This window comes from Aspergillus pseudodeflectus, assembly GCF_044049435.1.
Source record: "Aspergillus pseudodeflectus strain CBS 756.74 chromosome Unknown BJX68scaffold_40, whole genome shotgun sequence".
In the NCBI taxonomy this organism is placed as follows: Eukaryota; Fungi; Ascomycota; class Eurotiomycetes; order Eurotiales; family Aspergillaceae; genus Aspergillus; species Aspergillus pseudodeflectus.
In genome coordinates this window covers 212551-223129 of record NW_027263816.1, presented here as the reverse complement: position 1 = coordinate 223129, position 10579 = coordinate 212551, and the positions used below count along the sequence as shown (strand labels likewise).

At 50.2% G+C, this 10579-nt stretch overlaps 4 protein-coding genes across 4 annotated transcripts; all 4 read right to left on the bottom strand.

Moving 5' to 3' along the window:
* Positions 1–881: 881 nt before the first annotated feature.
* Positions 882–1732, bottom strand: BJX68DRAFT_242841 (uncharacterized protein). The gene has a single exon (XM_071041057.1). The coding sequence runs from the start codon at positions 1683–1685 to the stop codon at positions 1023–1025; it is 663 nt and encodes a 220-aa protein (XP_070896273.1). The 5' UTR covers positions 1686–1732; the 3' UTR covers positions 882–1022.
* An 89-nt stretch (positions 1733–1821) lies between these two features.
* BJX68DRAFT_242840 (ribosome biosynthesis protein MAK16) lies at positions 1822–3288 on the bottom strand. Its single transcript, XM_071041056.1, has 2 exons — positions 3064–3288; positions 1822–2957 (listed from the first exon to the last, which is right to left on the bottom strand). The coding sequence occupies exons 1-2, from the start codon at positions 3123–3125 to the stop codon at positions 2060–2062; spliced, it is 960 nt and encodes a 319-aa protein (XP_070896272.1). The 5' UTR covers positions 3126–3288; the 3' UTR covers positions 1822–2059.
* Positions 3289–3297: 9 nt separating this feature from the next.
* BJX68DRAFT_242838 (FAR11/STRIP family protein) lies at positions 3298–7039 on the bottom strand. The gene is made up of 5 exons (XM_071041055.1): positions 4870–7039; positions 4702–4817; positions 4479–4648; positions 4299–4428; positions 3298–4251 (listed from the first exon to the last, which is right to left on the bottom strand). The coding sequence occupies exons 1-5, from the start codon at positions 6826–6828 to the stop codon at positions 3444–3446; spliced, it is 3183 nt and encodes a 1060-aa protein (XP_070896271.1). The 5' UTR covers positions 6829–7039; the 3' UTR covers positions 3298–3443.
* Positions 7040–7191: 152 nt separating this feature from the next.
* BJX68DRAFT_242836 (alpha/beta-hydrolase) lies at positions 7192–9551 on the bottom strand. Its single transcript, XM_071041054.1, has 6 exons — positions 9060–9551; positions 8894–9010; positions 8749–8832; positions 8642–8686; positions 8493–8586; positions 7192–8446 (listed from the first exon to the last, which is right to left on the bottom strand). The coding sequence occupies exons 1-6, from the start codon at positions 9475–9477 to the stop codon at positions 7384–7386; spliced, it is 1821 nt and encodes a 606-aa protein (XP_070896270.1). The 5' UTR covers positions 9478–9551; the 3' UTR covers positions 7192–7383.
* Positions 9552–10579: the final 1028 nt, after the last annotated feature.

Below are 10579 nucleotides of genomic sequence, written 5' to 3'. Positions count from 1 at the left end.
AAAAAAAAAAAAAAAAAAAAAGCGCGTGTAGAGACTCAGGCCCTCGTTTCTATTTGTAGGGAGCTAAGCGTAGGCTCCGGCGCCAGGGAATAAGTTGTCATGTCCTGTTTGTTGTCTTCACGCTGCGTTGAGTTCAGGGTGTCCCGACGGAACCATCGTTGTTATTGTGAGCTGAACGATATTTGGGCGGCGGCAGCGTTTTTGTGTAAAAACAGTAGCGCGAAGATCAATGCCAGACGCTGTCAGGGAGTGGATTCGTAAGTGTACACATAGACTGTCTGAGGTAGATAATCTCGCGGCCTATTTCCACTCTTCCTCGCAATGCCGTTGACACCGGATCCCTGATCACATGACAATGCTTCCATGCAATGTGATTTGTCTCCTTGTTTCAGGACGCCTCTTCTGTCACACATTATTCAAAGTAATCATTTACAGGATCTTTTGCAATCTCTAATAGGTTTGCTTAATTAGATTCTTATCTAGTACTAATTCCTCGTAGGTGTAGTGCTTGGGGGCGGGTCTTAACTCTCTTTGAAGCTTGGATATATACATCCGCTGGGAACCGTTCAATTCCGACTACAGGGCGCACTTGTTTACCTCTACTTTGATAATTTGGTCGTGAAGATTTAAAATTATATTATTAACCATGAAGGCATGGAGAAACCAAAGAAATGTACTGAAACACAGACCATGCAACATGCCAAATGGCTTAAACCGCCCGCAGAAACAATGCTAAAGGCAAGGACTATAGAATAAACAGAGGGCTTCCTGGTACTGGTGCTCCAAGCAAGAATTGCATAGCATCAAAGCCACAGTCCAGAGAATGAATGGGCCTCAAGAAATCGGCACAGCTTGAAGATACAACACAAACCACCACAGTCCTCGAACCTGGCATCTCGACTCTTATCAACACCGAGACAACGACCGAGCAACGGCGTACCAGCGCCACAAAAAGCCACAGGTAACAAAACCGCTAACAAATGCATGACAGAAACAACGAGCATAAGAGCAGAGACTGTGCATTATCGCGTACGGCCCAGCGGATTCAACCCAACCGGCTTCCTCTGACTGGGATCAGAGAACTGCCCCGGGCTAGGCGATCGCCCACCTTGCAGTCTAGCACGCAGTCGATCCTGAGCAGATGAGGCCCTCTCCAGCGGCGACGAGGTAGACCCCGTAATGGACTGGTAGGACCCGGATCTTGAACCTGGAGCGGGCCTCGAGCTTACAGGATTCAGCGACGACGCCGACATGGAAGGCGAATGAGAAGAAGAGATAGAGGAAGCCTGACTGGGAAGTGACTGGTTCGACCCGGGATGTCCACGCCCTCGTCGCAAGCTGGAGGTTTGGGTAGGAGGTGCGGCGCCACCTGAGTCTCCCCACAGATCTCCGAGGCCGCCGCCCCGCCCTGAGGACATGGATGAGGAGGGGGAGACGGTGGATGTTGCGATTGTTCGTTGAGGCGCGTGCGAGCGCTCTTTAGGATTTGGCGGAAGCCATTGAGGAAAAGGCTGGCCCTTTTCGATGTAGTATGCGCGGAGGACGTTGGAGATGTGGGAGCAGTCTTCGTTATCCGGGTCGTCTGCTTCGTCGCCGGAGGTGATTGCTCTGCGGAGGGAGTTGAATCGGGTACCGAGATTTGAGATAGCCGAGGAGGAAGTTATAGACGAGAAATAGGAAGACATCTTGTCTGATGATTAGGTAGAACAGGTTGTGGGCGGGAATGTCTAAGAAGAAGGTTGGACGATCCACGGTGAATGGCGAGGCTCCTGTTTCAAGTCTTTGCACGTGATCGAGAAGCTCTATACAACACGTTTATCCTTTTTTCAGATCAAATCAATGCACATTGAAAGAGGCGCTCACACTAATAACAATCATGTCCCACCTGCAGAGTCATGAAGAGGTAGCTATGTATATGCAACTGCTGGGTATGGTATGCCCAATGACGACGGCAGCGAACCAACTCAAAGAAAACCGAATAACGCCGAGCAAACACATTAAGTCAAAGCCTTGCTTTTCTGTTACCCGTAGTCTACCCGCCGAAGGCCTATCAAGCCTTCTAAGCAAGAATGTTCTCCTTTCCGGCACCTTCAGTCTCATACTCGATCTCAACCCGGGGACCCTTCTTGCGGGGCTTCGGAGCGGGAGCATTGAACTTCCTCTTGGAGCCGGGCTTCGGCTTCTTCTGCTCTTCTTCATCTTCGGAATCGCTCGCCTCATCGCTGTCCTCCTCGTCCTCATCGGAATAATCACTCGAGTCCGCAGACTCGCCACCGAGCCAATCCTCAAGATCTTCCAGATCCTCATCCTCCTCAAGGTCACTAACGTATTCAACCTCTCCAACACCCTCCTCCTCTTCTTCATCAAGCTCTTCCCCATCATCCATATCCTCATCGCGCTCACCCTCCCCAGACCTCTCTAGACCACGGAGCACCTTCTTCCAGATTCCCTCCTCAACATTCAATGGCCGGTCTCCATAAGCACCACTCCTCAACCTCTCAATAAGCTCCCTCTCAATCGCCCTCTCAACCTTGGCCGCCGACTCAGCCTTGCGCTCTCTCGTCTCCTCCCTCCGCCTAATCTTCGGCGCCAGTTTTGGCACAATTCTCTCGCCCAGTCTCTCCTCCTCGCGTGCAAGCTTCTTCATCCGAATTGCCACCTGTGTCAGCCGCGTAAGACGCTGCTTGCACTTGTGGATCAGGAACTTGGGCCAGTAGATGAGCCGCGAGTCCACCTGCTCAAGGGCCTTGGCGTAGTTTGACGACAGACGGACTCGCTCCCAGAGCTTGCTGGGCATATGGGCGCGTTCGATTGTCTTCATGTAGAGATACATAGCGCCGGTCTCGGGATCGGACCGGATGGTGGCGTAGCGCGAATTTGCCAGTGGGCAGGATTGGCGATTGCAGAGACCGGTCACGTTGTACTCATTGCGGCAGAAATTTTGGCCCTTGGTGGTTCTATAGAGTTGATACTATGGTTAGCCGGTTTTTTTTTTATAATGGAAGCGAGAAATGATCAAGTTGAACAACGTTGAGGGAAGAAAGCTGCGGGTATGGTACTCACTTGAGTTTATAAGAGCAGAATTGCTGGTTGATAACCTGCCAGACGATCTCGTCGGAAGACATATTGGCAAATAGCGGACTAGACCGACTTAACCAGAAAAACAATCCAACAGGGTTGGGGTAGTTATGTTCTTTGTCGAGGTGTTGCGGAAGCTGTCTGATTTTGGCCGCTAAGAGAAAAAAATGTTTCCGCCGAAAAAGGTCACGTGCTAACCAGTATTCTTATCGATAAGCCCCAGGAACAAATCCAGCCCCAATGATTGGAATACCAACTCTGGATGCGCAGGTGGTCGTAGTCGCCTAGGGGTTCCTCAGGAGTGTTGTCTTCATTAGGGTCATCAATATCTATCTAATAATGCGAGTTATGTCGTACCATTTCATCTAAGCCCCTTCCATTTGCAGCATGCCATCCCATTCTGTTCCGTTCGTTGCAGCCAGTTCGGCTTCTTCGGCCATTCCATTCAGGAGCTCGTCTCCGACGTAGCCCCACCCCATTGCTTCCAATTCTCGAACGAAAAAGTCTCGCTCTTCATCCTTGATTGCCGCACTGTCCTCGCCTCCCATTACATGCTTGTATCGCCGTAGATGCCACCAGTGAGTCAAACCACGGAGTGCCTGTTCCAAAGGCAGGGCTTCCTCGATTTCGGCATCGATGTCTGAGCCGGCTAGCCAGTCGTCCCGGAGTTCAGGGCGACAGTATAAGTAAATGGCCGTGATAACACGCATATTTCCCTGACGCCACTTGCGACCACAGTAGGGGACTTGTGATTTAAAGAGCTTGAGCGTGTAGAAGCGGAGATGAGGGTCGGGAATCTTCAGGCCTTTGCGAAGGATGGTACTAGACTTGTACTGGACCAAGAGGAGGCAGCGATGAGCCTTGTCGCGAGTGATTTTCTGCATGATGTGGAGGTAGTTGATGGCCGAGAAGAAGTTGCGGAAGGAGAATGTTGTGATGGGTTCATTAGGTGGTGGCGCCGTGGGGTAACCTAGTTCGTCGACCTCGGGTCGATGCGGACCTTCAGCGAATGCTTGAGCGGCTTCATCGAGAGGACCCGCTCCGGGCTGGTTGGGAACCGGCTCTTGTCTATGTCGAGAAATAGGGGGAGGGACTGCCTCATCCTCGCTGTCTTCCAAGTCCGTCGAAATATCCGGGGGTTGTTCCGAATGTATATGACAGAAATGGAAGAAACTAGGAACGGTCAGTTGGTGTAAGAAGCTAGTCAGGTGTTTACATACCCTAACTCATCACGGTCCGTTCGTTGCGCCACCGCTTGGTCAACATCTTGATGCGCAAACATCTTCAGTATCAAAGGCAGATAGTTTGAATCGAGTAGAAGCTGTGTCATGTACTCGAATTTCAGAATGTCTATGGTTGATTAGTAGAAAATTTAGCAATTAAGAGACACTGAAACCTACGAGATCTCTTAAACCACTTGATCAAGAGCAAAAGAGATCCAGAGATGGCCTTCCCCGTGATCTCGCGTAGACGGATGTTGTCGAGTTCATCAATAGCAGCGTCACAGTTTAGATCCTCAAGGTCGTGAGTGAAGCTGGGTGCAACACCATTGGCGCCATTAAAACTTTCACTAAGGATATCGTTAGTGTCGAATGCGTGGTTGGAAGCAATGCCCTAGTATACCTTGTGGCACCGCCATTTTGTCCATTACTCTGGTTGTTAACCAAGGCACTCACGTTCGTCAAGACAATCTTCAAGAAGACAATGACGACTGATTGGAGATGTACAAGAGCGTGGGTCTATAAATACTGGTAAGAAGAGATGCCATCGTAACGACGGGGAGAAACTCACATAGAAATCCTCAACGGCTTCCAACCGTTTCTGGATATCCTCGTTATTGGTTTCCTTTTCAACTGGCACGTCGGCTTTGCGTTGTTGCTCCCGCTGTAAAGCGAGATCCTGCAACTTCTCGGCGATATCATCGCTGGTCCCCTCTGCGCCAGCAGCTGGATCACCCTCCGCATGCCAACCGCGGTCGTACTTCATGAAACACTCACGCTCCTCCCAAAGCTGCGTCAATGCCCTTGTCATTTTGACATGAGTTGAAAACAGCCTTCCGGCTTCGATGATAGACGCGGGAACATCGCTCCCTTCCCATCTTTTCCCAACAAGCATATCTTGTAGCTCCGTTGTACCTTTGCCTCCGAGGTCGTTGCTGGAGTTATCCAGCGGTGGGTACATGAAAGGAAAGTTCTGATTTGTCTGATAGTTTTGCTTCTTTCCTGCCTTTCCGCCTGGGCCGATGGGGGAAGGCGGAGGTGATGGAGCAGGTGTTGCAATGTGAACTGACTGGTGTAGAATAGAACCATTCCCGCCAGCTACAGAAGGCCCAACCCCGGAAAAGAGACCGTTGGAGGAGTAAGACCTGCTGGGGTGCTGGGGTAAAGGAGGAAGGATGGAGTTATTTTCTAGTTCTAGAGGAATCACAGGTGGAGGCGGGTTGTACGCAGGGTATTTAGACGTGACCTCCTGTCGGAAATTGTGATAATCGAGGGGAGATGCGGTAAGAAAAGGTGTTCTCCTTGTTGGATCATTCTTCCCGCCATCGAAAGCTGGCTCCAATTCTTCCTTGGCTTGCTTTAGGCTGTCGCTACCTCCAAAGAAGAGAAGTATACACTTCCAAAACAGGAGAATGATCCTTGTAAGGGGGACGTTGGCCGAGTCATCCCATCGCAAACGAGCGATAATCTCAACCAGGAATACCATCAGGCCCGGCTCTAACGCCATGATGCCATCTTTCAGCGGAGTGTGCTTGCGGTCTTGAGCTTCTTGCTTGCGGGCCACCTCGACTATCATGTAAAATGCTGTCAAGACCAGGTTCGCCTCCCGCTCAGTAGCCGCGAGAGATGCAGGATTGGTCTTCTCGGGTGTGGTGGCACCGAGTTCGGATGTCGTAGAGACACGAGCTTTTTCAAATGCCCGTAATAAGCACCCATATAATGATTGCAGCCCCACGCACTCCTGAACGAGGGAAGTGTTTTTCTCTATCCATAGAAGCTGCAAAGATTTGGACTTCACGGTCTCTGCAGCGCCCGAGGTGAAGCCATTAGGGAAATCTGGCGCGCTCTTTCCAGCAGTTGTGCCCCACAATCCAGTAACAGCGTAGCAGACAGTTTCCAGAGCCTCGATGCGAATCGTGATCTCACTATCCTGCGTATTATCAAGTACCTCGGTCAGGAAAGACTTTTGCATTTCCTTTGGGGCGTCAAGCCATGAGGTACGAGGAGAAAGAGAAGGCTGACCTTCACAGAATAAGTTCCACAAGTGCTCAAACGAGGACTTCATCCCAAGGAGCATGGATCTATCGCACTCGCTGTACTGGAACCACTCTTCAATTTCTTCATGAAACGGCTGAGCATCTGCATATTCGAATGCATAGGCCGGCTGTTCAACCTTCGGCATTTCATGGACCAGCTGCCGTAGTTGAGCTAAGCTCAGCGAGTCCGATGCCTCTGGATTGCGCTGAACAGGAGCCGGGGGTGGAGGCTGAAGAGGGGGGGGCGGGGCCGCCGCATTCCGACGCAGTTCAGGGCGCCTGGATGGCATTGTTATTTGCTCTGAAGGCTTGCTCTTTGAAGAGCTCGAGTCCTGAGCAGCTTGCTCTTGTCGTATGCCTTCTGCGACTTCTTCCATCATCTGATCATCTGGAACGGGGTTGATGTCGGTTCCAGTTTGATCGACTTCATCTGCCTTGACAATGTGATGATCCTGCATGGTAGGATCGAGTGAAGGCGGAGCCTCGTCCATCATGAGGTCCCTTGGGCGTAGTACGGATTAGGAAATGGTGGAGTTGATATCAACAATCCAATGGGATCAAGAAGAGGAATAGACAAACATCAAAATAAAGGAAATGAAGAATGTGTCCTGCAGATTCACATAAATCAAAAGAAGAAGAGAAACATAGGGTTATGATATTGTCAATCCGCCAAGGGTACAGAATGCATGGCGGATTGGCTAAATTGTTCAACGTGAGATGAAGCCTTCCCCGGCTTTGCTGTCGATCGGCGGGCGAGATCGAGTCACGTGCAAGGCACCGTGCTTACTAAGCGAATTGATGCAGACCCCAAGCCTCCACCCCATCTTTATCGACCACTTGGATCTACGGAGTCTCAACGGGGTTTCTCCTTGCCAGGCCTGACTTTTTCTTCATCTCTCCTGTTGTCTATTTAACTCTTACTTAATTAACTCAGTCCCTTCAGAACTATCTCCCCAGCATATCTTTGTTCATAGATAGCTCTGAGGGCGCTGGCTGGCCCATGATGAGGAGTGCTGAAAGTTGGGGGATAGATGAACTCATGAGCCCTCTTACACCCCTGCCTCCGCCCTCATCTGCTGTCCATTGATGAACTCACAGCGGCCAAACAGTTTCTCCCAATAGACTGCTTTTTCTGCATCAGTCTTGGCGTTCTTGTCGCCATCCTTGCTGACTGTGACTAGTTCTGAACCGTAAGGGCCACCGAACAATTGGATGGAAAGCTCATCAAACCAATCCTGTCCCGAGGTAGCCGTCGAGTACGCAGGCCGCCATAACCCAGTTCCATTGGTGCTTTCTCCAGGGCTGGCATTGTTCACGAATTCAATGATCGTCTTGCTGAAATCCTGAGCCAATGCAATATGTGGCTCTGAGTTATCAGTACCGCCACCTAGGTGATGATTATTGAAGAGGTACGGTATATCACTCAAATGCGCCACACGCCACATTGGCACGCCCATGGCCTCCCAGACCGGAATGTACATAGTCTGATTGAACTCGTACAATCGGATTTGTGACGGCTTTCCGGGCCCATACCGGAGATATAGCCATGTGAACTCGAGGGCTGTGCAGGTAAACCAGATATCGCGGCTCATTTGCGCGGCTCGGTACCACTGCGGCGAGATTGGACCATCGTAATCGGCTCTAACCGAATGGACGAAATCCTCCAACGGATATAGCTCGAGCAGCTTTTGTTTCGTGTCATCGGAGAGATTGGATAGCCACAGCCCGAAACTTCCCAGGACTTCCTCGTCTGTCGACGTCGACGAGGGAACGTACCAAGCACCCTCATTTGTGACCCAGGATGCTATTATGGGAATACCTTTGGCGAACTTTCCGGCCCGCATCAGCTGGGATGGGCGATCTTGAAGGAAGTCATTGTCGATGGTAGGATAAAAGAACCCCTCGCCAAACGGTGGACGGGCAATGCGAGAGGCAGCAACCGAAAAATTGGTCAACCCTTCGAAGGGGATCTCGCGCAGACATCTCAAAGTTTGCAGGCCCTGATCATCGTCATCTTTGACGCAACCCACTTGTTTTGCAACAGTTGCCGTGTTGTTTGCAACCATGTCCGGATGGCTGTTAAAGTTTACGCCTGGTCCTGCTGACATCATTCTAGACTCGATTAGTGACAGAAGAAAGAATCGGTGACAAGACTTACACTGCCTGTTGGAATGGGGCACCTTCTGCCCCTCCGAATGCGAGTAGTTGCAAGCCAATGTCGGACGATCCCACGCTTTGCCCAATGGCAGTAACTGGATGTGATCTCGTTAGAGAACTGCCGGCGAAGTTATGGATGATGGAGACTACCTTGATTAGGGTCACCACCGAATGACTCGATATTATCACGAACCCCTGATTGAAGCATTCGTAACTTGATATCAACTCTGTTTCAGGAATGTGCAGATGATACTTACATTCTAGTGCGGCACGTTGATCACGAAGCCCTGCATTTGTTTCTTTCCTCTCGATCAATTCTCTACTCGTTGCGAAACCGAATACTAAAGCATGATATCAACATTGATCGTTCCATAACCAGGAATGGTCTTGTGCAAGTCTTACAGCCCAGGCGATAGTTGATCGCAACATAAATCAGTGGTGTCCCGTCAGTAGAGGATTGCCCCACCAGACCATCGGGCTCATAAAGGATATCAGAGCCTGAACCAAGAGCATGGCCGCCTGCGCAACCCTTAGCCTTCTCCACTATTAGATGACGATGGTTACGGACCTCCATGAAGCCACACTACAACCGGCAGCTGGGCGTTCTTCTGGGTACCCTTCGGTCTTGCAATCCGCAGGCTCAAACAATTCTCGCTGATATTAGTTACTCGGCTGGTGAATGGGAGTATATCCCCAGTTCCTTGGGGGCACCAGGCACCGGACTGTGTAGCATCAATGACGGAACCCTTTGCATGCTTGATCGGAACTGGCGGCGCAAATCGTCGCTTTCCCGTGGGTTCATCCGCGTAGAATATATTTTGGAAATGCTCAACTGAGGCTGATCGACTACCAATGTACGTTATATCTCGGGCGGAATCGACAACTGTTGGTCGGGGAACGAGAAAGTCATTTAGTAACTGCTGGAAGTATACTGCGACAAGAGCCAACAGCAGGGCGACGCTGACTGCGGCGAGACGGCCGGCCATGTTGTCGCCGAAAGGTTTGCCGTAACCCTAGTCACAGTTTCGGTCTCCGAGAGATGAGGAGAAATGAGGTAATGAGGAGAGAGAGACGATGAGTGGTACCTAGCGAGTGCGGGGTTGGGGGCTATTTTACGGTTGGCATAACTCAACGAGGCTTGCTATTCCTGGTTACAGTACAACCCGATCTTCATTCTTATACCTGTAGATCTTCAACGGCCCCTAGACGAGGTACGTTTACGTTCGCTATAATCACGCTGCTGCTGCTGTGCTGTCCAATCGCACTGTAGGCTTATCATCTCGAGTTGCCGTCCAGCTCCGGCGTTGCATTGCTTACGCCCGAGACGCCCGACACCGAGCCCGTTGCGTCTCTGTTTCCTCAGAAAGTGCCTTTTAGAAAGTGCCTTCAACATCAATCAATTGTTTCATATTGCACTTCAAACACTGCCTTGACGCCTATATCAGATTGGCAACACTCGTGCGAGCCATACTCATCCGTGAGCATCCACTTCCGAAGAGCTAGGGCAAGCACTCACTTAAGGCGGCAACCAGTTTACAAGGTGCGTATTCGCTTTGATTTCATAGCTTGGCAAGGCAATCATTTCAACTTCCAATATACTAGACCTAGAGTGCGATGACACAGCGCGGCACCGAAACATTACAGTGGCTCTCGGACGAGTTGTTTCTCAGTGCTAACTGCCATCCATCTTATTGAATTGGATTGGCATCAGTCATAATTTATCGAATTATGCGCCCAAAAAAAAGAAAAAGAAAAGGAAAAAGAAGAATAGGAAAAAACACTACGTTGGTGATGTATCTTATCTCAAGACTACTTACAATATAGGTGGCGCAGGGGTATATTCCATTAACGGGATAGAGCTAGGGCTGAGTATCAGATACCCTTTTTTTAGCACCATATCAACTCATTGGATAATCAATTATATCCACTGAATTGAATGCACCCCGTATGCTATCAAGCCTTGCACTCCGCAAAAGCGGCCGAATGCGAAACTCTACATGTTAAAGAGATGCTAGTGTGCTTCTGTCGGGTTATCTAAGTCAGATACTATAATATGTAGTATACATGCTCAAACCTCGCCTGCATTAT

Coding starts and splice junctions, on each gene's coding strand:
- BJX68DRAFT_242841 (XM_071041057.1), bottom strand. CDS start 1,685: ATGTCTTCCTATTTCTCGTCTATAACTTCCTCCTCGGCTATCTCAAAT.
- BJX68DRAFT_242836 (XM_071041054.1), bottom strand. CDS start 9,477: ATGGCCGGCCGTCTCGCCGCAGTCAGCGTCGCCCTGCTGTTGGCTCTT. Junction 8,833..8,893: donor GATCAACTATCGCCTGGGCT/GTAAGACTTGCA, acceptor ATCATGCTTTAG/TATTCGGTTTCGCAACGAGT. Junction 8,587..8,641: donor CGGTGGTGACCCTAATCAAG/GTAGTCTCCATC, acceptor GATCACATCCAG/TTACTGCCATTGGGCAAAGC.
- BJX68DRAFT_242838 (XM_071041055.1), bottom strand. CDS start 6,828: ATGATGGACGAGGCTCCGCCTTCACTCGATCCTACCATGCAGGATCAT. Junction 4,818..4,869: donor AAGCCGTTGAGGATTTCTAT/GTGAGTTTCTCC, acceptor CAGTATTTATAG/ACCCACGCTCTTGTACATCT. Junction 4,649..4,701: donor CAAAATGGCGGTGCCACAAG/GTATACTAGGGC, acceptor CGATATCCTTAG/TGAAAGTTTTAATGGCGCCA.
- BJX68DRAFT_242840 (XM_071041056.1), bottom strand. CDS start 3,125: ATGTCTTCCGACGAGATCGTCTGGCAGGTTATCAACCAGCAATTCTGC. Junction 2,958..3,063: donor TTCTGCTCTTATAAACTCAA/GTGAGTACCATA, acceptor TCAACTCTATAG/AACCACCAAGGGCCAAAATT.